This window comes from Castanea sativa, chromosome 8 (assembly GCF_040712315.1).
Source record: "Castanea sativa cultivar Marrone di Chiusa Pesio chromosome 8, ASM4071231v1".
Lineage (NCBI taxonomy): Eukaryota > Viridiplantae > Streptophyta > Magnoliopsida > Fagales > Fagaceae > Castanea > Castanea sativa.
The window spans coordinates 55023688-55048179 of NC_134020.1; the positions used below are offsets into that span (position 1 = coordinate 55023688).

Here is a 24492-nt window from a genome sequence, read left to right on the forward strand (position 1 = left end):
AAGGTCTTGCCGTGCTAGTTAACACAACCTTTTATTTTTTTAATAAATAAATAAATAAAACTTACTTTTATTATCTAGTTTTATTTAAAACTAAATTGTGAAAATATACCAATTATATATATATAAAAAAATGAATAGAATTTTAAACTAAAATAAATAGATTCATATAAAGAGAAAATGTTGATATTATGTTTATTTTATGATTTTATCTAGCTATAAAGTGGGGAAAAAAAAAGAGAATATTTGGGACAAAGATATGTTAGTATTTGTCCTTTTTTTCATATAAAAAAAATACCAATTACACGCCTCTCTCCAAATAAGTGAGAATGGAAAAAAAAAAGTTAGAACAAAAAAGGGAGGCACCAAATTTTTTTTGTTCTTTCTCCTTGGCCCTCGCTATATAATCATAATCATAGAGAGAGATAGTTATTGTTTTCATTGTTTTCTGTTCTTTAAAAAAAATTGAAAATTTTAAATCTTCTTTTTAAAATATTAAATCAATAATGTGAACATTTTTTATTCTTTTATTATTTTTTTTAAGGTTGGTGTACATAACACCACTAAAGCATGGGAGCATGCATAAGTGGTTGAATTTGAACTTTACGCGTGGAGTGACTATGAGAAAAGGGAGAGGCAGCATTGGTTAAGAGATTTTGTTTTGGTCTATGCTAAAGGCATGACTGCTTTGGGAAGGAAGTGAGATTTGCACCTAACATGATACTCAAGCATTCATAAAAAAGGGAGATGATGACTTTCTAAGGTCAAAGGCTATGAGAACATCTCTTATTGGTTGAATGCATGATAGATCACCTCAGAGACACGTGTATTAGTCACAATATTTCTAATGTCCCTTTCAATGACTAAGACTTGTCTCCTGAGCAGTGGCAAAGTTACCTACCTACGAGTCCCAATGTCACGTTGGTGCAGTTCTTATCCTCTAGTCAGCAGATAATATCACAGCTGTGAAAAGATCCAAAAGAGAAAATGATGACTTGACACCTGTCTTTGTACTTAGCCATATTCCTCAGAGTATAAGAGGAACATGCAGTTGTGCTATTAGGAAAAAGACTTAAGTAGATATTTTGAGAATAAAGTAGAGAGTTGGTAGAAAGGAAAAACAACTTGATTGTAAGAAATTGGTCTCTTTTCACACATAATACAAGTTGAACAGAGCAAGAATGTTACATTCTTGTTCAAACTGTAGTTTTTTATCCTTCCTTTAGAGTTTTTCACGTACATCCTGTGTTGTTTTAGTTATCAATTTCTTCTTCTTATTTAAATGTGCGTCTTTTTTATGTCCTATCATTACTTTCTTTTTCTTGTTTGAGTGTCATGTCGAAACTAGCATCTTTTCAAACTTTCTCATATACATGTACTGTTAGATAACTTATTTTACTTCTCTATATAAGTTCAAATCTAACTTGTGTACAGTGGGTGTTTAGAACACTTCGAGCACATAGATGTTACTCAGACTAGTGCTACTTAGAGCATCCACATTATTGGTGCTAAATAGCTATATTGCTATTTTTAGCACCACTAAATACCAAAATGTGCCCTACAATGGTGGAACAAAAATGTTATGAATGCTATAAGCATAGGGATAATAATTGTTGTAATGAGATTTAGTTAGTTAGTTAGTTAGTTAGTTAGTTACACATGGGGATGTTAATCACATTTAGCACATGTTGGAATTATTAATACACATGGAGAATAATAGAACCAATGTTAATCATATTTAGCACATGTTGGAATTATTAATACACATGGAGAATAATAGAACCAATGTTAATCACATTTAACACATGTTGGAATTATTAATGCACATGGGGAATATTAGTTACAATAGGATAAGGTCATGTGGGCCAATGAGATTAGAGCGAGTCTCCTATAAATACATGATTGTAATCCAATATTAGATATCAATGAAGAATAAACTAATTTCTTAGTGCATTAGTGCATCTTTTTCTCTCTCTCTCTTAATCTCTCTCTTTCTCTATGGAGGGTGACTACCTCGAATTAAGTCAATTTCCCTACAATTCCCATCAATCCCCCTATAATTCATACACATCCCTATTAGGAACCTCTAGGTTCCTAAAATAATAGAATCAATGTTAATCACATTTAACATATGTTGGAATTATTAATGCACATGGAGAATATTAGTTACAATAGGATAAGGTCATGTGGGCCAATGAGATTAAAGCGAGTCTCCTATAAATACATGATTGTAATCCAATATTAGATATCAATGAAGAATAAACCAATTTCTTAGTGCATTAGTGCATCTCTCTCTCTCTCTCTTAATCTCTCTATTTCTTTATGGAGGGTGACTACCTCGAATTAAGTCAATTTCCCTACAATTCTCATCAATCCCCCTATAATTCATACACGTCCCCACGGATGAGTATGACCGGCAACAAATCTTGAAAGATTTACGACAAATGGTGAATGAAGTTTCAGAGAAGGTAAATGCCTTGATAGAATCTAACGAGGCTATTTCGAAGAAATTCAAGGCCTTGGCTGAATCTAACAAGGCCATGAATGAAGAGCTCTCAAGGTTGCAAGTGGTTTTTGAGAATTTGACGGAAGAGAAGCTACAATCTCTTGATTCGACCGACCAAGAATCCACAATACATGAACCTGTTGCTGTTGGTGTGGAGCAAGAACACACTGTTGATGTGAATACAAGTGATCCAATGGGGTTTGATGTTGGCTAAACTCATGCTTCAACAAATGGGGCTGCTCATATAATCATGAATGAAGGCATGGACTTAACAGTCATGCATGTTGGTGACAATTCCATTGAATTTGGACTTTGCTATGGGGGCCACATGTTGCTCATTAGTGGCTGTCACAAAGCCAAGGAATTAGATGCTTCTTTTCTTGGTGGTAGTTGTGTGGAGCAAGAACACACTGTTGATGTGAATACAAGTGATCCAATGGGGTTTGATGTTGGCTAAACTCATGCTTCAACAAATGGGGCTGCTCATATAATCATGAATGAAGGCATGGACTTAACAGTCATGCATGTTGGTGACAATTCCATTGAATTTGGACTTTGCTATGGGGGCCACATGTTGCTCATTAGTGGCTGTCACAAAGCCAAGGAATTAGATGCTTCTTTTCTTGGTGGTAGTTGTGGGATAAATGATGGATTTCATAACTGAGATGATCACAATTTTTATAAGAAATTGAGTTCTATATTGCTGAAGGTTAAGTTCAATACGACTGCTTTGCATTATGCTCCTATGTCATGGGCTGTGATTAATTGCTTTGGAGCTATTCGTGTAATCAACGGTCAAAATGCTTTAGCGTATTGGGTTAGTGGCTGGTGTCCCCTAATGAAGGTGTCATTTTACAACAACACTTTGTGGGAAAGGTGTTTTCAAGGGGAAGAAAATGTTAGGAATGCTATAAGTATAGGGATAATAATTGTTGTAATGAGATTTAGTTAGTTAGTTAGTTAGTTACACATGGGGATGTTAATCATATTTAGCACATGTTAATCACATTTAGCACATGTTGGAATTATTAATACACATGGGGAATAATAGAACCAATGTTAATCACATTTAACACATGTTGGAATTATTAATACACATGGGGAATATTAGTTACAATAGGATAAAGTCATGTGGGCCAATTAGATTAGAGCGAGTCTCCTATAAATACATGATTGTAATCCAATATTAGATATCAATGAAGAATAAACCAATTTCTTAGTGCATTAGTGCATCTCTCTCTCTCTCTCTTAATCTCTCTATTTCTTTATGGAGGGTGACTACCTCGAATTAAGTCAATTTCCCTATAATTCCCATCAATCCCTCTATAATTCATACACATCCCCATTAGGAACCTCTAGGTTCCTAACAAGAAACTATATTTTTTGGTTCCACATAGTGCACAGCTACTTTTGGTTATTTTACTCATTTTTATTTATTTATTTATTCTTATTTATCTTCTTCTACGTTCACATTGCTATTGTTTATGCATTCACACTTCTTTTACTATTTTTTTTTCTTTTTTTAAATAGCGTTCACACTACTATTTTGTGCGTTCACAATGTTATTGTTCTTTTATTATTATATTATTTCTTTTCTTATATATTGTTTTTTTATTTGTGTGTTCACCTGCTATTGTAATAGATATATTATTTTATTGTGTTAAAAGCTAAAATAGATCCACTGATACTAGATATTTTGTAAAGTGAGTAAGTAAAATAGATAAAATAGTTTTTTATGGTACTAGCTAAAAAAATAGCTCCACCAATGTGGATGCTCTTAGGAGTTGATCACTTGATCCACCAATACCAATGTCAGAAAAAATTGATCATTAAAATATAAAAATATTTTTTTTCCCTTTTTCTCCTTATTGGAATGTGCCGTCTGTATATATATTAGGCTGCGTTTGTTTCGGCAGTAAATAGTTTCCGGAAAAAATTTTACACCACTGGGCGTGTTTGGTTGTCTTGGAAAATTCAGTCAAACGGAAAATGATTTCCGTTGACTGTAAATCATGCCCCAAAACCCTGTAAAACCATTTCCGTTCTTATTTTCACTTCAAATGATTTCCGAGCTCACAGACTTGCAAAGAGAGAGAGAGAGAGAGAAGATCGCGCCAAGCACCGGCGAGTCGCACCCCACCACTGGCTCCAACCCCAGATCGCACTAGTCTTGTCACACCCCAGCACCGGCGAGATCACGCCTTCGCCATCGCCGATCTGATTCGTGCCTTCGCCTTCGTCGATCACGCCTTTGCCTTCGCCGATCGCGCCTTCGCCTTCGCCGCGCCGCGCCGGGCCGGCGCGATCTCCCCTTCGCCATCGCCAGTCGCCTCTCTCTCTCTCTTTGTCTTCGTTCTTCTCTGACCGATTTGGCTTTTGTTGATTTGAATGGAGAAAATTTTATGAGTTTTTTTTTTTTTTTTGGGGTTTTGTTGTTCTGTATCACGAAATAATATTTGTTTGGAAGCTGAGAAAATGTGAGAAAATGTGAGCAACAAATGCAAAATGCATTTTCTATAATATTTTCAAGATGACAACCAAACACCTGAAAATATTTTCCAAAGTATTTTTTAAAATGCCACCAAATATCTAAAAATATTTTCTTTTCTTGAAAACATTTTCTGGAATTGCTTTACTGTTGAAACAAACGCACCCTAAAATATAAACAAAGAAAGAGGAGCTCGCCAAAGGCTCACTTAATTTCCATGATGAAGATCTTATGTTAAGTAAGGATTTTGAACCCAATCCCAATTACCCATTTTTCTTCTTTTTGGAATGGGCCATCAAAGACAGAGAGAGCTCGCAATGGCCCACCTAATTTTCACGGTGAAGTAGGAATTTTGGACCCAATGTCTCAATCCCAATTATTGAGCTCAGTAACAAGTTAGGCTGCCTATAGGCCTAAAGCTCCAATACACAGAGGCTGTGGGCCTTGTGGCCTGTACAACATTTGTAAGAAAGTAGTTCAGTTCATAATATTGCATGGCTCATTCAGATTGAATTTCATGAAATTAGGTTAGGGTAGTATTTGATACCATGGCTCAACTTTGAACACGTTACTTTGACGCTCATAGTTTTAATTTGAAGATACAATTGAATTGTCATTTTGTCACGTTTAAAGTTCTGCTAATAGTTAAGAGAGTCCCCTACGATCTCTAAGCCATCAACCTTGAATAGTCCAAAGGCCATGACTAAAACAATTACATTTTAATCATATAAACGTTTACTAATACATATAGAACTCCATAGATTATTTTTACTAAGTCTTAATTGAGATATATTGGGGGTAATGTTGCTTAATTATCACTAATTACCTCTCCTATACCCCGTAAAAGTAATGATTTTTTGTACCGGTGCAACCTTTAGTCTTAATTGTTATATATTTTAAAGAAGAAAATCTCTCCTATTGCACTTATGGTGGTAAATTTGTGTGAAATGATTTCATTTTGAAAGAGCAAGTAAGCATGGAAGACAAATTGGAGATGGTAGTATATGAGAAAGCTAGAATGTCAAAGTTCAATTTACTGTGTTTCCAAATTGGCTGCTATTGCATTGTTCAAACTTACATTATTCAAAAAAGAACAATCAAATTCAACTTCTTAAGGCACCCTACGTTTCTTGGCGTTGAAACTCATGCATTAGCATTCTAAATAATCCTTTTAGTAACGTTGTAGTCCAATACAAAAATTCAACCTCTTCCCACTACTCCCATATTTTGTGTATATATATATTGTTAAACTCTCTCTCCCTTCTGATAAAAAGAAACTTGTGCTACCTATACTACAATTTGAATTGGAGGAAGAAAGAGATCAAGTAATTAACCATGTCAGGTTCGAAAAGATGGTCAATGGGTTTAAGATTTGTTGTTTTTCTATTCCTTGTACTTTTGGCAATGGCTTCAATGGGAGATTGCATCAGAGAGTTGAAGGAATGGGACTTCAAGAGCACATTTGAAGGACAACTTCCCAGAGGGCCAGTGCCTCCTTCAGGACCTTCTCCATGCCACAACAAGCTCAACCCTTACAATCAAAGTGAATTCTCTCTTCCTAATGATTACGTAATTTGCCCATAACATTGGACATCTAGCACTTTCTTTTTTCTTTCTGTTTTTGCTTCTGTATTTTGGAAACCTTGGAGAGAACATTATTTAGATTTATTGACTTATTTCTCTTTGATTAATAGGTCAGTTGAGACTTGAGAGTTAGCTTGTGCAGTGGTTAATTGAATTACTGCACAATTCCCTTGAAATTAGTGGGACTCCAAATATAGAAAGATAGTAGGCAACTTTCATGTTCATTTGTTTGTTCTTTCACTAATAACTTGCAAATAAGCTGCTCTTGCTTATCCTATTCTTTATTCATGGTTATGGATTGTATTCGATTCACCAACTCAATAAATTTGACCCAACTCGATATCTCGGGTTGATTTTTTTCGATTGATGAGTTGGGTTGAGTATATATATATTAAATTTGCTTCTTTACTTATTTTAGACTTTGAGACTTTGCTTAAATTGTTAGTTCCATTTATTTTGATGTTTCGAGGCTTGGTTTTGATAAAATTGAAATATTATACTCAATTATGTAAATTGTAAGCATTTATCAAATGAGGGATTTCAATAGTTGAATGAAAACCCAAAATTTTTTTCTTAGGCATAACAAAATTATCTCAACAATTCCTATGTATTAGGTTGGATTGGTTTTTTAGAGTTCTCATAGGTTATTAGATTGGGTTGAGTTGAAAATTTCTCACTCCAGGAATGTTCTGGGTAGAATTGAAAATAATAAGCTGCTTTAATTTATTCTGTTCTTCATTCTTAGTTTATCACAATATGATACAATCACGATGATTCAGCACTTGACATTGAGTTTTCATGTTCGTACTGCCATAATCTTCATGCCATTGTTTCACTTAGCAAGAAGCCTTTAAAGGGTCTAGCCCATCTCGCCCTAGCCAAAGACCCAAGCTGGGAATGGTTGAGATGGAAGCATTCGATTAGAGCCCAATATGTTACATGAAGCAGGCCCAAGCTGCAACTTTGAGCCACTGGCTTCTTTCACCTATAATGAGACTTCTCAGTAAATTATGTGACTATATATATATGCCTACTAAATTTCAAATCTTTTATTAATCCTTTAAAAAAAATTAAAAAAATTTATTTTAACCAGGTTCAATCTTTCTTTTTGGGGATAGAAAGTTAGAACCAGTTCAATCATTTAATAGTGCCCTAGCATGGTACACCAAAAATTCTCTTACAACAAGATATTTTAGGGTCAATAGGAAAGAAAGTGGAATGGTGGTTGTAACTTGTAATTACTAATTTCCAAAATTCCTCCAGCTTATTTTTTTGGCAACTGGAACCCAATTGCAGAATAATTTCCAATTCAGTTGTTTCTAAATTAAGCTTCCCAAAAAAAGGTTATACTTTTATTGGGACATATTTGGGGATCGATGTATACTTTTGCATTAATTTAACCCTCATGAAGCCACTTGCAGGTCTAAGACTCTTATGAAACATATTTGTGGATTATAAAAAAGAAACATATTTGTGATCCTCCATGATCATGCATTATTGTGTGGTCTTTTGAGCCTTTTCTTGTAATGCATTTGGGCATTTTCCCATCTCTTTCCTCTCCTTTTTTTTCCTGGGCTTTTTGAAGAAATTAGATCATGCTGACCCTTCTGGTTCTTTATAGAGAAATAAATCCTTTTATTTAGGGGAAAATTAACACACACACACACACAAAAGTGTGAGATTTTGAGGCTTGATTTTGGACATGATATATTGACATGTGTGTTTGTATTTTGTACACCACGCAAATTCAGTGATACAATTTTGGAAACCGCCCACCAATCCAACTAATCCATGTTCAGCAGATCTTAGGGGAACAAGTATTAGGCCAGAATGACCAAATATTACTGTTTGATAAAATATGTATGAATCTATCACTGTTTGCGAAATAATTAAGGATCTATCACTTTTTTAAAACTCGAGCTTGTATGGAACTTGAGTTCTATAAAAAATAACACGGTAAATTTAAAGGCTATTTTTTCTTCTTCAAAGAACTCGAGTTTCTGGAAATATTTAGCAATCTACTACCTTTTTGAAACTCGAGTTTCAAAAAGATGGTAGATTGCTAAATATTTCACAAATAGTGATATATTGCTAAATATTTTGCTAAACACTGGTATATGGTCATTTTGGCCCAAGTATTGTTGGTGAAAGCAAACAAAATTCAAAATGCGATAAATTTTGTGCCAACTTGACCTTAGAAGAAATTGTTAAAAATACCATCAATTTTTTTTTTTTTTTTTGAGAAATAAACACATACATAGGAGAGAGCAATGAGTTCTAACACAAAGGTAAACCCCAACTCTACTTAAAAGCCACGATAACTTTTTATAACAAAATGTCATGTTAACAAGTGCCCTTAAGTAAATTTTTAATAAACAACTTTAGGAATGTTTTGACATTACTTTCATGAAAAATATAAAAATAAAAAGCCATTAAAAATATTAATAGTTTTTTTTTCTTTTCCCATAAAAAGTTTTTAAAAAATATTTTTTAAACCAATATCCTTATCCTATAATACACAGATACAAAAGATTAATGTGATTTGTGTCGTAGGCTCATAATATTTGAATTTTTTAAAATTAATAATAACACAGTAATTTTTAGAATTCATGCAGTTTTATCGGAATATTAGTAAAGTTAGAATAAAAGGGAAAGAAAGACAGGTAAATAAAAAAAATTTAACAAAAATTCTAAAAAGCCCCATGCCATTAAATACATATAACATGTCCGTTAATAAATGTATTAATATATATTTTAAAAGAAAAAAATTAAAAAGAAAAAATATATAAAAATAACTGAGATGTATATGGTTGATGAGGCGCATCTAACATGATAGTTCTTAAAAAAAAAGAAAAAAACGAAGAAGACATATATAGTTCTTATACATGAGGCGCATCTGATTTATAAATGATTACTTTCACCAAACTAACATGTATAGTTCTTAAAAAAAGAAAAAAAAAAAGACATATGGGTCACGATAAGCGACATGCTTAAAAATAAATAATAACAAAATAAATAAAGTCACATGTCAATAATTTGCAAAAAAAAAGTAAAAAAGAAAAGCTGCAAGTCTACTTTTAAAAGCATGAATTTATTAAACTAGTTTTGGTCGAAACGTGAATTAAATAAATTTATATTCTTATCAAAACATCGTGAGCCGACATGAATGATGCCTAATATCCCAAACTACAAACATAATTTTTCTACTAGAGTTGTTGGGTAATATTATTCTAGTAACGTTGTTTGTATTTTTTGAATATACATGTGGGTGAAAAAATTTATGAAAATGTATGTAATGTTGTTTAAAAACTGAAACATATATTTAAACACATGTATCAAACGGCCCCTCAATACCGCAGATGCTACCCCTTCTACAATTATTGTACAATAATAATAAATATACAAACCAGTAATGAAATTATAAAAAAAAAACAATATTTTTTAGAGGAACAAAAAAAAAAAAATTCTCATTTAAAAAAAAAATATACGCATAGAAATGGGATAGTTCATGTGGTGGCAATATTCTTTATAATCGTTTATATATGTAATTTGAATTTCACTTCTCTCTTCCTTATTATTTATTTATCTCAAAATAATAATGTAGGTTGAGAGACTACTTTATACTTGAATAATTACCTTATTTATAAGAATTTTGTTGTGGAATTCACACAGAATAAGCAAGAATGCATATAACATTTTCCTTAGTTTTTTACTATTATCCTATTGATTAAGGGACCATTTGTTTCAACAAATTCACACACACCTTTTTTATTTTATTTTAAATTTCACTTTTTATTAGGTACAAATTTTTTAAAATAATTTTTTTAAAAAAAAATTGAAAATTAAATTGTACCAAACATGCATGTGACTTTCCCCAATAAAATCCAACCACTTTAGTTAATTTGCACAAGGAAATTAGAAACTGGCAATTGTGTGACTCATGTTCATGATTCCAAATGTTATCTTGTAAACATAGTTCCTAGCTTATAATATATGGGACGAAATACGTACATTTTTATTTCATGTAGTTTAAAATTTCAGCATAATAAAGGAAATGGTAAAAATGTAAATATATATATATATATATATATATATATGGGTGTATATGAATTGTTTTTAGGAGGATACTTATTTTGTCTTGTATAATTTCATAATATATTATAAAACCTAACTAATTAATTTTTTGATATATTTAGGATATTTTAAATGTCTAGTTGTGCTTTCAAGCAAAAAAAAAGTGAGTGGGGGAGATGATTTTTAATAATTTATTCATTAATTTAAAGTAAAAAAGAAGAAGAATGAATAAAGTTATTTATTTTCTCGTATTATTTTATTTTAAATTTTTTTGTGTATATAAGTTAATTAACATATATATAAATACATATTATGAAATTAAGATCTAATATCATCTAAATCATAGATAACTCTTAACAGATCAAAGAAAAAATAATCAAGATTATGACAAAAGTATGAAAATGTTGATGCATGTTTAATCTAAATAGTAAAAGATGGAACTAGAAATATTGATTTTGTTAATTTCGTCTTATATATTGATACATATTAGCACAAAATTATATAATGATACATATTAGCAAAATGCAATTAATTTTTCAATCAGAATATTAAAGTTTAGTCAAGTTCAAGTACTTTTTGTTCAAGTATAATAAGAAAAATGTTTTGTACATGTTTTATACATTTAATTATAGAAACATTTATTTTTAGACGTTTGATATATGTCACAATTTTTTTATATAAAAAAAATACATGCATATAACATACGATATCATATGGTACTTATGACTTTCACTTTATAGTAATTATGATTTATCATTCGACTAAGATATTGGTTCATTTATTTTAGTATAGGCAAAATTGGAACTTATATCTCATATTTGTTATAAAAAAAAAGACTTTATTAATGAAACTAGTTGAAATATAAATTACATGTATTTTAGTAACTATGCTTGTAAGACAAAATTTCAAACGAATTTTACAAACAAAATTTGAAGACTGACATTCCTTTTTTTATTTTTTTTGACATACAAACATACAACAACACGTCAACTCTAAAACTGATAGCGGTAATTAGAGTCGCGGAGCTGTTGATATATGCAGGCACACCAACTGACATTCCTTTTATCAAACTAATGATCAATGTCTTGTTTGTAGTTAGTACATATATAGTGATATAGCTAGTGCGATATATAATCGTCAATTGAATTATAGGGTTTGATCAATGGAAAATTCATATGCCCCGTGATTGATGCAATAATATTGCACTCCCATCAATTTCCTCTTCACTCAGTTTGGTATGACAGTGGCCAAAATAATTAAAATAGGACACCCAAAATAAAAGGATATGTTTCACTCATACATATGTTCTTCTGTCAAATATTTCCGCCGAATTCCGTATTGAAATGAAACGACTACCTCTGGTTTGAGTGTAGGAAAAAAGAGTATTCTCTCTCAGCCAACATAAAGTACAAACCAATAGTTTACATTCATGTGAAAGAAAGAGAGGAAAAGGACGACTAATTGGACCATTGGGAATGATTTTGTTTTTGAAGAAACTGAACAATTACTTAATAGTCTCACTTTCTTGGTCCCACTTGGGAAAATAATGAAGGGCCACACATACTTAGCACTATATGCTTGAGAGTGAAAGCCAAAGTGTAGGTTGTATCTGGTGGTGTGCATTGCTGCATATATGATATATGTCTGGTCCATTATCATTTTCTTTCAATGGCTTCGACCCCATGTTGGTGATGCAATGCATTCGTACGAGCAAGTATGCATCATCAACCCCTTTTTAGGGAATAGAAGACGACAATGGACATATTGCAACAAGAAGATTTTTTTATTATTTTTATAATAATTTTAAATAATGCCAAACATTGGTAATGATTAAGAAATCTTCTTTATAAGATCTGAATCATTGCTAAGATGAAAACAAAAAGGTGATTTTTTTTAATTATATCATCTAATTAACTTCGATGCATGGTTATTCAATTCAATCATTTAAGGGTGTTTTTTTCTTCAATTTTAGTTTTATCACTGTAATTAGTTTTCAATTTGATCTTTCTGTTGAGTTCTGTCCAATTTTGTTGTTTTGGTTTTAATATTTTTTTGAAACTTTTTAAAATAGGGTCATTTTTATAGACTTAACCATTCAAATTGGACAGAATGATTACATCGAAAATGAATATAAGCTTAAGAACTTAAATGAAAAATAAAAAATTAAATTGAAAACATGTAAAAATTAGAATGTGTAATTTGTAATTTACTCAAAAAAAAATATATATATATATATGTATATATATAATATATCAAACTATCAAAATATTTATGGGAATATTGATTCGTCTCTTTTGTAAAGTAAGAATAAATAATAAAGTGATTTTTTTTATATATAATAAAATGTATTGACTGCTAGCTAGTTTGAACAGGATCATTTGTAAATGGATGGATGATTGGGTGCTTTTAGCTATTGCAATCCATTTCACCCACTCCAGGATGATTTTCAGGTGAGTGTTTAGTATTAATTAAACATGTGTTGACTGAAATAATAAAGTTTTAAATTGCAAACACGAGCTATGCCGTCCATTTTACCCAGCTAAAAGCAACTATTGATTTGATATTTGTCCATTAGTTTTTTTCTTTTTTGATAGATGTTTATTAGTTGAAGCTTGTTTTTTTGAGAAAGTTCTTAGTTGAAGGTTAGAAACCACTTCTATATCAAAACATAAAGAGTTACAAATGCTTAGGGCTTGACAAAATTTTATAATATTTAAAAGACATAAAGCTTTGGATTTGTAATTATGACCGGTAAACCACAAGGGACCCTACTTTTATTTTTATTTTTTGTCATAGGTTTTCTACCTTCTTTATGATATATTTTTATTTTTAACAAATGAAGCATTATTTATTTAGAATAACAATTTAGCAAATTAAGAGGAATATAAAATATCCTAGAAAAAGTTATGGTAAAAGAAAGATAAAGAGGATTTGCTGCAACCGTGCAGCATTTACTACGTATAGGGTAATGTGACAGCCAAAAAGAAGTGAGTTTTTAGATATTTATTATCACTTCTCTTTGGCTTCCTCTGTCTCACTTTATGATGTGTTATTATTATTTATTGGTAAGCTATGATGTGTTATTATTCAGATGTGGATATTGCATTTTGGCAATGTAGCCGACGTAGGACAACCTTTATGTTAAATTTTCAGTCTTACACTACATAGGTTTTCAGTGCAATGCTCAGTGGTTGAAATTTGAGTCGTACAATTTAACGTTATTATAGATGTAGGCCTAACATACCACGATATTATTGATTACTCAATGAGGAGGGCAGTTTGTGGGCTTTGGTTCATGTGGTTGTCGGTGTTCACGGTGTCAAAAACTACAACCCTGAGACTGTCTGCTACGTGCCTTAGATATTACCTTGTACCTGTATGTCAAAGGACAAGGTTCCTCCAACGTGAGAGGAATATCCTCTTTTCTATACGTCTATAAACTTATTTACGTGTTTTATTTAAATAAATTATATAATGTATTTAAAAACTTACGTAACAAAGGACATATATGAATAATTTTTTTAATCAGTAAATGGGAGAAAGTTTTCTTTAAATCAGTTTGAAGAAATGTTTCCTTTTCTTTGTTTGACCGAAGCTGAATTGAATTATATGAGTAAGACTATTAGTTCGTTTTCTAACTAAAACTTTGGTCTAGTGTCTAGCTATACTGAATCCCATCAAAATTTTTGCACGTATTATCATATATCTTGATGGATATAGTGCAATTCAACGGTAGACCCTAGTTATATCCCTCTGAGTTATACAGTAAAACCTCATACTTAGTCTATATTGTGACAGGTCTTTGCCCTTTCATTTCAACCACACTAAGGGTATGTTTGGATAGAACTTATTGTTGAAAATTAAAAACTGAAAACTGAAAATACTGTAGCAAAATAATTTTTAAATGTGTGAATAGTGCCGTGGGTCCCATTTTTAATTTAAAAAAATCTGAAAAGTGAAGTTTGTGGGTCCCGTGAACAGTACACAGGACCCACAAATTTGCTGAAAGTCAACCAAATCGGCTACTGTTTATGCACAGTAGCATGAACAGTAGCCGCTTCTCCTGTGAAACGCGTGAAGCAGAAAGGAAAAAAAAAAAAAAAAAAAAAAAACGCTGAACGCAGACGCCCTCAATTTCATCCGTATCCAAACTCAGCCTAAGGGTATGTTTGGATAGAATTTATTGTTGAAAATTAAAAACTGAAAACTGAAAATACTGTAGCAAAATAATTTTTAAATGTGTGAATAGTATTGTGGGACCTATTTTTAATAAAAAAAATAGTTGAAAATGAAATTTGTGGGTTCATGAACAGTGCACGAATGAACTGTTCACGGCAGAAAATGGATGAGAAGTCAAAAATATACGACTACTGTTCATGAACAGTAGCCGTTTGTCTCTTGAAAAGCGTGCTGCAGAAAAAAAAAAAATGAAACGCAGGAAAGTCAACAAGTGCGGCGGGGAGAAAAAAGAAAAAAGAAAAAAAAAAGAGCAAAACGCTGAAGGATAAACGCAGACGCCAAAACGCTGAATCCAAACGCATTCTAATTATAGGCCTTTCCGTACTTGGACCCGCAAATGGTAATGGTGTAACGAGTACTGGCCGGGCACCATATCTAACTGATGGTTGATGAGCAGCCTCACGTGCATGCCAAAATTTGGAGGTGGAATGGAATTAAGTCAATTAACCATTAACAAGATTGTTATAAAAACACAGTGAGAAATTGTAGTTTCACCAAAACACTAGAACGCCTTGAATAGTAATGATTTGGTCACACTATTCGTGTTAGTTTGGGGTATAGATGTACTTCTTATTCTTGTGATTTTGAGACTAGTAATAACATTTTCACACAAAAATCCACTATTAATTATATGGATTATGATTACTTTAAACTAAAACTCACAAACCAAAGGTACAAATTCTCACAAACAACCAGCACAAAAAAAACTAAGACACTTTTACAAGCAATGCTCACAAAACAAAAGCAAAGTATAAACAAATTAAGTTACAAAAAGTGTTATAAAAAAAAAAAAAACTATCAAACCTCCCTCACACATAATAGTTTCAAAACCCTAATACATCCAGTTTTTCGTTCAAACTCATATAATAAATAAATTCATTAACTTGTATGTGCAAGTATCTTTCAATCCCCCTTCCCCCCCCCCCCCCCCAAATACTAAATTATCATTCTCTTTCAATGGCTTTGACCAAATGTGGTCGATATTGTACCGGTACATATACCGGTATCGAAACAACAACATTTCGTACCGGTTTAAATACCGGCTATACCAGCCGATTTCGGACAATATCAGCCGGTATATAAAAAAAATATATATATATATTTTTTTAGTTTTGTAATTTTTGAATTTTTGTAAGGACAGAATGGTAACTTACTTGCATTAACTTATCAGTATTATTTGTTTTCTTAGTATGCAATGAACAATTAAGTTTTCTATTTTTTATATTATGTTTTTTTTTAATTGATGCAAAGTCTAAAATCATGAATAATTTGTTATGAATTGAGGTAATGTTTTATGGTAAATTTTTATTTATTATAAAATATATATTGTGCGCACCCAAATATGACTGTTGGGCCTAAAATCTATTTGGGCTCACAATCTACTTGTATTGTGAGCTTTCGGATTTTCTACAATGGGTGGTTCCATGTTCGGCAGGCCATGCACCCAAATCCCCTATGTTCTCAAGATCACTCTCCCCCCTTTTTCCTAAGATGATCACTTCCTTTCCCTAGTATCCACTTTCCAGAATTGCCAAGCCCCTCCACTGAATCTTCCTTGCTTATTTATAGTCAAAGTTAGTGGGATTGCCATGATCATTTCTCTGGTCAGTAGAAGGAGAGGTCCAATATTGTTTCTTCTAAGTGGGTGCTTAATTGCGAGTGGGAGAAGGTGATAGTAGCATTGGAACTAGCTCCATCCTTAGATCTTCTGCTCGATAGAGGCATTTCCTAGGCAACGGAAGGGAGGTCCAATACCATTACTCGTAAGTGGATGTTTGGTGGTGAGTAGGAGAAGGTAACAATGGCATTGGAACTAGCTCCACCAGTAAATTTGATGCCCGGCAGAGGTATTCCCTAGGTGATGCCGTGCACTCCGAGTTCTACCTGCCCGGGGGACATATCCATTGGAAGTGATGAGGCTTCACCTTTTTCGGTCACGCCGTGAATGATTCCATCCCTAGGCTTCGGGCTTTTGATGAGCATAAAAACTTGCCTGGAATGAGCCAGTCGGTCTAATCAGTGTCAGGTCCTTACTTGGGTTATTACCTCCGTGAGCCTCTGAGTAAATGGGCTTGAAGGAGGGTGATGCCGTACATATATATATGTACACACACATACATATATATATATATATATATATATTTATAAATATAAAAAATAACGGTAAACCCGAAATAGTACATTGGTATTGATCGGTACCGAAATATATCGTTCTATTGGTCAAACCGGTACAGCCTCCTGTACGAGATTGACTCCCTTGCTTCGACCCCATGTTGGTGATGCAATATTGCATTTGTATCAATCCCTTTTTAGGGTATAGAAGTTGACAATGGACATTAATTCAACAAGAAGATTTTTATTTTTATTTTTAAAATTTTTTAATAATGCCAAACATTGGAATAATGATTAAGAAATCTTCGATGAGATCTCAATCATTGCTAAGATGAAAACAAAAAGGTGATTTTTTTTAAAAATTATATCATCTAACTTTGATGCATGGTTATTCAATTCAATCATTTAAGGGTTTTTTTCCCTTCAATTTTACTTTTTTTCACTATTATTAGTTTTCAATTTGATCTTTCTGTTGAGTTCTGTGCAATTTTGTTGTTTTGGTTTTAATATTTTTTTGAAACTTTTTAAAATGAGGTCATTTTTGTAGACTTAACCATTCAAATTGGACAGAATGATTACATCGAAAATGGATATAAGCTTAAGAACTTAAATGAAAAATAAAAAACTAAATTGATAACATGTAAAAATTAGAATGTGTAATTTTTAATTTACTCAAAAAAAAAAAAAAAAAAAAAATATATATATATATATATATATATATATATATATATATATATAATATCAAACTATCAAAATATATATGGGAATATTGGTTCGTCTCTTTTGTAAAGTAAGAATAAATAATAAAGTGATTTTTTAAAATATAATAAAATGTATTGACTGCTAGCTAGTTTGAACAGGATCGTTTGTAAATGGATGGGTGATTGGGTGCTTTTAGCTATTTCAATCCATTTCACCCGCTCCAGGATGCTTTTCCGGTGAGTGTTTAGTATTAATTAAACATGTGTCGACTGAAATAATAAAGTTTTAAAATGCAAACACGAGCTATGCCGTCCATTTTACCCAGCTAAAAGCAACTATTGATTTGATAGATGTCCATTAGTTTTTTTTTTTTTTTTGATAGATGTTTATTAGTTGAAGCTTTTTAATTTTTTTTTTTGTTGAGAAAGTTATTAGTTGAAGCTTAGAAACCACTTCTATATTAAAACATAAATTTTATAAAGTTACAAATGCTTAGGGCTTGACAAAATTTTATAATATTTAAAAGACATAAAGCTTTGGCTTTGTAATTATGACCAGTAAACCACAAGCGACCCTTCTTGTAAATTTATTTTTTGTCATAGGTTTTCTACCTTCTTTATGATATATTTTTATTTTTAACAAATGAAGCATTATTTATTTAGAATAACAATTAAGCAAATTAAGAGGAACATAAAATATCCCAGAAAAAGTTATTGTAAAAGAAAGATAAAGAGGATTTGCTGCAACCGTGCAGCATTTGCTATATATAGGGTAATGTGACTGTTTTTTTAGATATTTAGTATCACTTCTCTTTGGCTTCTTCTGTCTCACTTTATGAGTGTTATTATTATTTATTGATAAACTATGATGTGTTATTATTCAGATGTGGATCTTGCATTTTAGCAATGTAGTCGTGGACGTAGGACAACCTTTATGTTAAATTTTCAGTCTTACACAGGCTTTCACTGCAATGCTCAGTGGTTGAAATTTGAGTTGTAAAATTTAACGTTATTATAGAAGTAGACCAACGTACCACAATATTAAATTGATTAGTTAATGAGGAGGGCAGTCTGTGGGCTTTGGTTCATGTGGTTGTTGGTGTTCACAGTGTCAAAAACTACAACCCTGAGACTGTCTGCTACGTGCCTTAGATGTACCTTGTACCTGTCTGTCAAAGGACAAGGTTCCTCCAACTTGAGAGGAATCTCCTCTTTTCTATGCGTAAATAAAAGTATTTACGTGTTTTATTTAAATAAATTATATAATATATTTAAAAACTTACGTAGCAAAGGACATATATGAATAATTTTATAATCACCGCATCGTAAATTGGAGAAAGTTTTCTTTAAATCGGTTGGAAGATAAATTTTTTATTTTCTCTGTTCGACCAAAGTTGAATTGAATTATATAAGCAAGACTATTAGTTCGTTTTTTAGCTAAAACTTTGATTTAGTGTCTAACTACATTGGATTCTGTTGAAATGTTTACACATAAAATCCTTGGAATTATACAGTAAAACCTCGTACGTAAGCTATATTGTGAAAGGTTTTTGCCCTCTCATTTCAACCACATTAATTATAGGCCTTTTCGTACTTGGACCCGCAAATGGTAATGGTGCAAGGAGGACTGTCCGGGCACCCTATATAACTGATGGTTGATGCAGCTTCACGTGAATACCAAATTTTGGAGGTGCGTGGAATGGAATTAACCATTGATAAGATTGTTATAACAACACACTGACAAATTGTAGTTTCTCCAAAACACTAGAACGCCTTGAATAGTAATGATTTGGTCACACACTAGTATTCGTGTTAGTTTGGAGTATAGATGTACTTCATATTCTTGTGATTTTGAGACTAGTGGAAACATTTTCACACAAAAATCCACTATTAGTCATATGGATTATGATTACTTTAAACTAAAACTCACAAACCAAAAGTACAAATTCTCACAAACAGCCAGTACAAAAAAAACTAAGACCCTCTTACAAGCAATGCTCATAAAACACAAGCAAAGTATAAACAAATTAAGTTACAAAAAGTGTTATAAAAAAAAAACTCTCAAACCTCTCTCACACACAATAGTTTCAAAACCCTAATACATCCAATAATTCGTTCAAACTCATATAATAAATAAATTCATTAACTCATATGCGCAAGTATCTTTCAATCCCCCCCCCCCCCTCCCCAAAAAAAATTTACTACCACATATAACATCCCACACTAGAGGTTTGCGTTGGACAGAGCCCACACCTAGGACTAAAATCTCCAAATTAATACCTATTTATTAATTTATAAGGCTTGAATTTTATTTTGGACAAAATTTAGCTATAAAAGTAGATGTAGCCTAGGGCTACAATATTACTCAATAAAATAAACATTACTATATAGTTTGAAAATCTAACCATTAAATTGCATATTCTTTACGTTCTTAATACATATATCAAATTTTGTGTCAATCAGATATTCTTTACTATATGATTTATAAGTTTATATTTTATGCATAATTTTAAATTACAAAAACTTGTAATTTAAACAATTTATTGATGACATAGTTATTGATATTTAATTTTCTAAAAATTTTGCAATCATAGAGGATATAAAAAGAAGATGTAATTCAATGATTGATTTCTCAAAATTCATTTCCAATAAAAAGATATTGAGTAAGATTATAACTTAAGGTTACAACTAATTTTGTAACTAAATTTTGTCATTTTATTTTTTAATGGACAAATTAAGATTGGCCAATAACAGAATAATTAACCTCTTCAACAAGGAAAGCTATTTCCTTCCTTACAAAGGAAAATCATTATCTTCCCCACCTTTCGTTCCACAGCGAAGAAACTAAATCCAAATAAGATTTTGAGGCAATTTCTAATAGAAATACAATATATTTGATGTATATTGTTGGGTTCACTTTTAAGTTCTTAAAACTTTTCAAAGTAGTAGTTATGGACCTTAAGGTTGTTTTATATACTAGAATGAGGGTCGCCAAGCCCCGAATCAAAAGCTTCACCGTTAGGTTTTAGTACTTGTTGGACATATTTTTTGAAAATGTACAAAATCTTAAGCAATGAAATAAGTTCAATACAAAAAATCAGCGACAAGAGCAGAAACCCAAATTAAAGTTTAGGAACAATCTCACTAAATTATAGAATCACACAATGCATCGTCTTTGGGGAACAATTCCACAGAATTAGACTGTAATCTCGAACTTTGTATCTGACGTATTTCCACACAACAAGAATCAGAAACAACCTTGTATGAAGAATTTCCTTAATGATCAAAAGAGAAATTCAAAGAGCCAAAGAGACCTGTGTGAGACAACAAGAACACACTCAAGAAAAGACAAGAAGTCAGAGAAGTCAAGTAAGTCTGTTCGTGTGTGTTTGAGAAACCAAAGTAATCTGATGGGAAAAGTGTCTAATGGTCTCTAATAGCTAAACCGGATTCATAGGATAGAGACAAGACGTAATGTGTGTGTGATATAGATTATGTACATACCTAATCTTGGTCTTATATCTAAAGATACTAAGGGAAGTACATAATATACTATATATATATATATATATATATATAGTATATTAATTCAAATAGAAGCACACTTCTAATTGTGTGTGGGACACAAAAAAGTTCCAAGTGTTTGGAATAAACTATTGTTTTTAATACTTTATTATTTTGTACATGTAATGTCCTTCATTTGGTATGGATCTATTTGTTAGTTGGATGCATGCCTGATGAGCACTGTTTAACCTACCTTATAAATAGTTTAAACATTTGGAAAAGCTAATGATTATCGAGCAATTACTAATTGACTACAACACTTCAATTCGTAGTACTTTGTAAACAAACCAACCATTTATGTAGTGTCATATGAGGAGGTTTACAATGAGGATATCTAAGCTTATGAGTGGTCTAGCTCGTTCGGAATATGGAATTTGTGGATGCTGTTGTAAGCTAGCTTGTTATTTTCTCCTCTTTGTTCTCCGCCTATAACAGTCCTCCCCACTCCCCACCTCTTAATAAATCTGTTTAAGTTTGCCTTATATATTCAAAGTCAAGGAACCTCAATCAGCTCACCTGTGTCTCATGGTGTGTGAATGGCCTTTGGTGCTTTTTTTGGTGAGCTTATTGTTATTAGTATATTGGGTTTTAAAAATAAACTCGATAATTTTACAATTGTCTCTTAGAAATAAAAATAAAAATAAAAATTATACATATGTCATATTAGAGTTATGATAAATTGAATAAACTAAATATAAAATTTTCTAAACAAGCATGATCCCCAAGTGTTAATAATTCCCATCCCATTCCCATGTGGTGCCCATGATACAGCTAGGGTTCACTCCCCTTTTCTTTGCTTAGGGGAAAAAAAAACCCTTCTCATATTAAGCTCAAGCAAATCCGTGAGGTGACAAAAGCAATAAATTAAGTATATATGTGATAAAAATTATTTGGTAGGTTGTTTTTAATGAAAATTGGTAAGTATTGGTTTTCTTTTTGTTAGAGGAAGGTAGTAAGTATTACTGAACTCTAAAGATGATTGTTTTTTTTTTTCAAATGATCACAATTTTCTGGCATAATTGATGTGTCAAATTGTAATGTTTATTATTTTTATATAAACTCATTACTTACTATATATCATATTAGAGTTAAGATAAAAGTTGTAACATAAAAAATTGTATGCACAAATTTTTTGTACAATATATTATAGATCCCGTCGAATAAAACAGCGAGTGTGGAAGCAACCATTTCAAAAGCTGAAATAGAATTCTCAGGAAAAAAAAATTAAGAACTGATATGTGGTTTGAAACCCTACCAATCAAAGCAAGCAATTGCTGATACTGATCAGGAGTGAAAGTAGAATGATGATGCAGTGAAGAAGCAAAAGGCAAGAATTCTAAAGTTGGACTTGAGGATACTTGGTGTGCCATGGAGGGTTTGTTCTTAAACTTAAACCCTAGTGGAAAACTATGCAATTTATAGCACTTGTCTACTATGTGACCAGTTTTACCACAATGAGTACAAATTGGTCTGTCCTTACCCTTGCCACTAGAACTAGTACTAGCAAGATTAGTACCAAGATTTGCATGACCATTTGGCATTTTAGCAGCTAAAACAGTGGAATCAACCTTAGCAACAAAGGTGTTTGTGACTGATCTTTGTGTTTGCTCTTGAATTAACAAAGAGTAAACCTTGCTAAGGGATGGAATTGGATCCATAAGCAAGACTTGAGTCCTAACTTGGGAGAAAGAATCATTCAATCCCATTAAGAACCTCATCACAGACTCTTTGACTTGTAAATCAGTAAGCCTTTTGTTAATGTTGCATACACACTTTCCACAAGTGCATGAAGGAAATGGACTAAGGTTTTGCAATTGATCCCAAAGTACCTTCAATTGAGTGAAGAAATCAGTTGTAGACACCTCACCTTGATGAAGCTCTACAATCTCCTTTTGAAGATTGAAAACCCTTGGTCCACTAGTTTGGGCAAAATGATTCCTTAGATCATTCCAGATCTCTAAAGCAGTATATTCATAGATGATGCTTGCTTAGAGCTTGGGTGAGACTGAATTGGTTAACCAAGTTCCAACCATGTTGTCACACCTGATCCATGCTTGCACAGCTGAAGGAGTAGATACCAATGGCGTTGAGAGAGTAAGAGTACCATCAATGAATCCCAACTTGTTCTTGGTGAGCAAAGCTTTCCTCATAGCTTGAGCCTAAGCTGAGTAATTTTCTCCACCAGTCAAGGGCTGTGTAACAAGCATTGTGCTTGGATTCTCTGCATGATGCAAAAACAGAGGGTCATCCATTAGAGAGTCTTGCGAAGAAGAAGATGGATTCTCGGATGCAGAACCATTCGTAGTCGCAGCGGAAGCCATTGTTGGCAAAAGAAGAAAATTTTCTCAAAACAAAGAGAATTTTCTTGAGAAAATTGATAAATAAATTGAAAGAAATGCAAAAACCTAAAAAGATTTGGGAATTTGCTTTTATACCATATCAAGAAATGGATGAAAATGATCTATATTGCATTAATTAGAAAGAATGTGTATATATATATATATATATATATATATATATACACACACAATCATTGAACCAAAACGAACTACCTAACTGCAAAAACAAAAAAGAAACTAACTTCACACGTGCTGCTATTGTGATAACTAACTGTCTCACGTGTCAACACTTGAATGAATTAATTCTCCTACTAAGCTACAAGTCTTATGTACAGTAAAACCAATACAAAAGACACAGTCGTTCTAGTGCTCTGTTTTGTTCTGATCACTGCTCTTGTTTCCTGGTCTTGCAACTTCTATCTTCACTCTGATATTATTGTAACTATTAAATTTGTAACTATTAAATTCATGGGTTTACAAGGAGAGGATAGAAGAAAAAACCTTTTCCACTGTAAGCAAGAATAATCACTAAACGGCGGTACACATATTTTTCTAAAGAATAATAAGAATTTATCAAAACCATTTTCGGTCGACTCCTTTCAATAGTTCACAATATCCATCAAATTGAATATTCGAATTGATCTCATAGCTATATGAGTATGACCTCCAAATCAGCTATTGCCTTAGAAATCAGCTATCCTAGAGTCAAGTTTATAAGTGTCTAATAGGTGATTAGACTAAAAAATAATAGTTATGGTCTGCTTAATTTCTTCCATATGGTCAATGTTAGCTGTTAGGTGAAATTATGTGAATTCGTTATGGGGTATATTTTAGATTAGGTTTATGCTCTAACCTCCTATCGAATTTTCCAATTAAGCTCTGGCAAGT

At 32.1% G+C, this 24492-nt stretch overlaps 1 protein-coding gene across 1 annotated transcript; it reads right to left on the reverse strand.

Annotated features, from left to right (window-relative positions):
• Positions 1–20845: 20845 nt before the first annotated feature.
• On the reverse strand, positions 20846–23415 carry LOC142606574 (uncharacterized). Its single transcript, XM_075777889.1, has 3 exons — positions 23309–23415; positions 22521–23203; positions 20846–20976 (listed from the first exon to the last, which is right to left on the reverse strand). Exons 1-3 carry the CDS (start codon positions 23413–23415, stop codon positions 20846–20848), a joined length of 921 nt encoding a protein of 306 aa, XP_075634004.1.
• Positions 23416–24492: the final 1077 nt, after the last annotated feature.